This window comes from Zea mays, chromosome 1, assembly GCF_902167145.1.
Source record: "Zea mays cultivar B73 chromosome 1, Zm-B73-REFERENCE-NAM-5.0, whole genome shotgun sequence".
NCBI classification, from domain to species: domain Eukaryota; kingdom Viridiplantae; phylum Streptophyta; class Magnoliopsida; order Poales; family Poaceae; genus Zea; species Zea mays.
In genome coordinates, this window is record NC_050096.1 from 228275496 (window position 1) to 228279583 (window position 4088).

At 60.6% G+C, this 4088-nt stretch overlaps 1 protein-coding gene across 1 annotated transcript; it reads left to right on the forward strand.

Annotated features, from left to right (window-relative positions):
• Positions 1 to 490: 490 nt before the first annotated feature.
• On the forward strand, positions 491 to 2490 carry LOC103643363 (AAA-ATPase At2g46620). The gene has a single exon (XM_008666526.4). It carries the CDS (start codon positions 775 to 777, stop codon positions 2287 to 2289), a length of 1515 nt encoding a protein of 504 aa, XP_008664748.1. The 5' UTR covers positions 491 to 774; the 3' UTR covers positions 2290 to 2490.
• Positions 2491 to 4088: the final 1598 nt, after the last annotated feature.

The following is a 4088-nucleotide window of genomic DNA, read 5'->3' on the forward strand; positions in this document are numbered from 1 at the left end:
AAAGAACTGTTAGGGCAAAGCTTGGAGCTTTTCCATTAGGCTGCTGGTAGGATTAGAACCCATATCGCATCAAATCAGGCCGAATCAAACCATTACTTCTCCAAACGAACGATTTGGGATCCCAGCTCTTAATCTGGCAAATCTCCGGTAACAGCTCGCTCTCTCTCTCTCTGCCGTATTTGGGCTGTATGTATATGTCTAGCAAAGATGCGAATCAGAATATATGCCGCCGATCCGATGAGCATTGAGTAGGTAAACTCGAATTCATCTCTTAACACACAAACGTTTGTGTCCTATAAAAAATTGACAGCGAGGCAAGGCAAATCAGTCGTAGCAAATTAAGGAACGCGTCAACTGATAGTGAGTCGTGACCAGTTCGGCTGCTCCAACCACAGAGCGCCTGCACCGGCCGGATCGACGAGTCCAAACGATTCCAAACCACTGAGAAGCCGCCGATGCCTACGTACGCCCGCCTCTGCGTCGTGGCCTTCCGCTGCCCCTGCGCAACCCGTCCGCTGCTCCGCCTTCTTTCCTTCTTTGACCCCACGCCACGCCGCACCCGATCCCCGCCCGCACGACTTCCCCTTTCGTCTCGGACTCTCGGGTCCGCCCGGGCGCCCTAATAAAACCCAACCCCCCTCGTCCAACATTCCGATCTCGTCTCCTCTGCTCGCCGAAACAAAACGAGCCAACGAGACCGGATCAAAAGAAGGAGACAGCAACAGCCAACGGCCTGTTCCGCTACGGAGTAGGGTAGGCCGGGGGGCGCCCGCGATGGGGCCGGACGGCGGAGGGGTGATCGGGGCCGTGGTCTACGGGGCGCTGGCGGTGCTGGCGGTGCGGCTGGTGCTGTCGTACAAGTCGGCGGCGCACGCGCTGCGGCGGGCGTGGCGGTGGGCGGACGAGCGGGCGCAGGCGTACCAGCACTACGAGGTGCCGCGCCTCGCCGCGGACGGCGCGGAGAACCCGCTGTTCCGGAAGGCGGCGGCGTACGTGGCGTCGCTGCCGTCGCTCGAGGACGCGGACGCCGCCTGCGTGCTCTCGTCGGCGGCCAAGAGCAACGGCTTCGCGCTGCGCCTGGGGCCGGGCCACGCCGCGCGGGACGCGTTCCTCGGCGCCCGCCTCGCGTGGACCAGCGCCGGCGCCGACCGCCTCGTGCTGCGCGTGCGCCGCCACGACCGCACCCGCGTGCTGCGCCCCTACCTGCAGCACCTCGAGTCCGTCGCCGACGAGATGGAGGCGCGCCGCCGCGAGCTGCGGCTCTACGCCAGCGCCAGCGGAGCCGGTTCCTCGCCGGCGCCGCGGTGGACGTCCGCGCCCTTCACCCACCCGGCCACGCTCGACACGGTGGCCATGGACCCCGAGCTCAAGGCGCGCGTCCGCGCCGACCTGGAGAGCTTCCTCAAGGGCCGCGGCTACTACCACCGCCTCGGCCGCGTCTGGCGCAGGAGCTACCTGCTCTACGGCGCTCCCGGCACGGGCAAGTCCACGTTCGCCGCAGCGATGGCGAGGTTCCTGGGATACGACGTCTACGACGTGGACCTGTCCCGCGCCGGCGTCGGCGACGACCTCCGCGCCCTGCTTCTGGACACCACCCCGCGGTCGCTCATCCTCGTGGAGGACCTCGACCGCTACCTTCGCGGCGGCGGGGACGGCGAGACGGCGGCGGCGAGGACGGCGCGCGTGCTCGGCTTCATGGACGGGGTCTCCTCGTGCTGCGGCGAGGAGCGCGTGATGGTGTTCACCATGAGCGGAGGCAAGGACGGCGTGGACCCGGCGGTGCTGCGGCCGGGGCGGCTCGACGTGCACATCCACTTCACCATGTGCGACTTCGAGGCCTTCAAGGCGCTGGCGAGCAGCTACCTGGGGCTCAAGGACCACAAGCTGTACCCGCAGGTGGAGGAGGGGTTCCAGGCCGGCGCCCGCCTCAGCCCCGCCGAGCTCGGCGAGATCATGCTCGCCAACCGCGGGTCCCCGAGCCGCGCGCTCCGCACCGTCATCAGCGCGCTGCAGCACGTGGCGCCGTCAGCGCCGCCAGCTGCGCAGCCGCAGCGGACCCTCGCCGCGGCACGGCCGCCGAGACTGACGTCGAGATGGTCGGGGCACTTCGACGAGGCCAGCGGGAGCGCGGGTGGTTTCGCCAAGGACGCACCGATCAGGGAGATCAAGAAGCTGTACGGTCTGATCAAGTACCGGAGCCGCAAGGACGCCGGCGTCGTGCCGGTGGACGACAGCGCGGCGTCGCAGAACGGGCGGGGCAGCGACGTTAGCTACGAGAAGGACCGGTGATAGTTTATCTGGGCTTTGCTCTCTCTCCTCTTTTTTTCTTCTTCTTCCTGTTTTCACTTTTGATACTGATTTCTAAGTACAAATTCTTGTTTATTCGAAACGTCGGGGCTGTACATTGTGAGTAATCTTTGTAGTGGTGGGTAGGGTGCTTCTTGGTACTACAGAAACCGTGTTCATACACCATATGAGACGCATCCATTACGCACAAAGCTCACACAATGTTCAACTGGTCATACGAAACATACTCGGATGCGGATGCGATAGAAGAACAAATTCTCGATGGTGGGTGGAGTCCATCGGGGCGGTGAGGAGAGAGAAAAAAAAAGTCACACGGTTTCCTCTCGCAACGCGACAGGCTGTGTATAGACGTGGCGGCCATCTGAGCGTTAAAAAGTGTTTCGTTACAAAGTCAAAGATCTTTTTTTTTCCATTTACCAAAAGAACAGAGATCCGGATTAGATTTCAACTGAGTCATATGTCAAGTGTCAACCGTACTCTGTTGGTTGGCGTGGAACCTCCAATCCGCCATTTACTTACTATAGTAGTTTCCAAACACCGTGGTTTGCGCTTTTTAGTGCTGTGCCGGTGAGATTGTTTCGCGAGCCCGATCGTCGGCCGGCGCCGATTCCTTTTGCCACCACCACCACCACCACCCAAATTCTCCACTGCGATTTGATTAAGCACCGGGCTGGCAGGGCTGTGGCTGCGGTTGGGACCTCGCCATCGCACCGCTTTCAGGTGTTAGCCCATGTCTGCTTCTGGTTCACGCTAAAAATACAGCCGGACACGCGCGGCGCTAAACAATGGATTAAGCATCCATTGCGCTTAGCGGCTGGCGACTGATGATGATTAGGGGGGGGGGGGGGGGGGCATGCTTCTGCCGGCTAATGATGTGTGCCTGCTAGCCTTGCAGTCCTGCTGCATGCAGTGGGGTATGTATTATTATACAATGCGTAGTTTATTGTTGTTTTTGCTGCTGCACGTACTCCTACAGCTCCACCCTGCCCGCCGTCTGGAGGAATGCTCACTTTTATTTGGTTCGCAAGAGCGTGCAGTTGGCACTTAGCACAGGCACAGCTAGCTAGCTCCTCCAAGGTGTTGTGGATCGTCGAGCACAGATGTCCTACCGCTGTTCCAGCTTCGCATTACTCCAGCGCAGATGTCCTTTTTTTTTATCGGCGCGGTCGCATTACTCCTACCATCCGAATTCATATCAAATCTCTCACTGCCACCGCCGTTGACATGTGAATTGTCGTATTCTAATCTAACGCGAGATTCCAACGCCGCCGACCGCCTTATCCGAGGACCGGATTAGCACGAGAACCCCCATAGTTTCCGGCACCACACACCTCACAGCACAGCAAAGCCACAGAGGTGCGGTCACGGTCGTGCGTGTCAACGACACGGACCCGGCATGTCCGTGCCGTGCCGTGAAACGGAAGCGATTATTGGCTACCTTCTCTTGTCCCAGTCCTGGACTTTTGGGGAACCCGTGGCCATGCATGATGTGCAGTTAAGACAAAAGGGCCTCCGCGCGAAGCTCAGACCCCCATCATGATCCCCAGCACAAAAATGGTTCCACCCTGCGGTCCGGTCACTAGCCCGACAGTGTGATTGGGGTTCTTGTTGTCCTGAGCCTTGGCTCGCAAAATCGTCGTCATCGTGTTCCCCCGCCCCGGCCGAAAACACAAGGGCACGCCGACGACAGAGGACGTACCAGGGCGAGCCGGCGAGGCATCAAACCCATCTCGCGCCCACCGTGCCGTGACTTTGCCATGGTCAGGACTAGAGCTCTGATC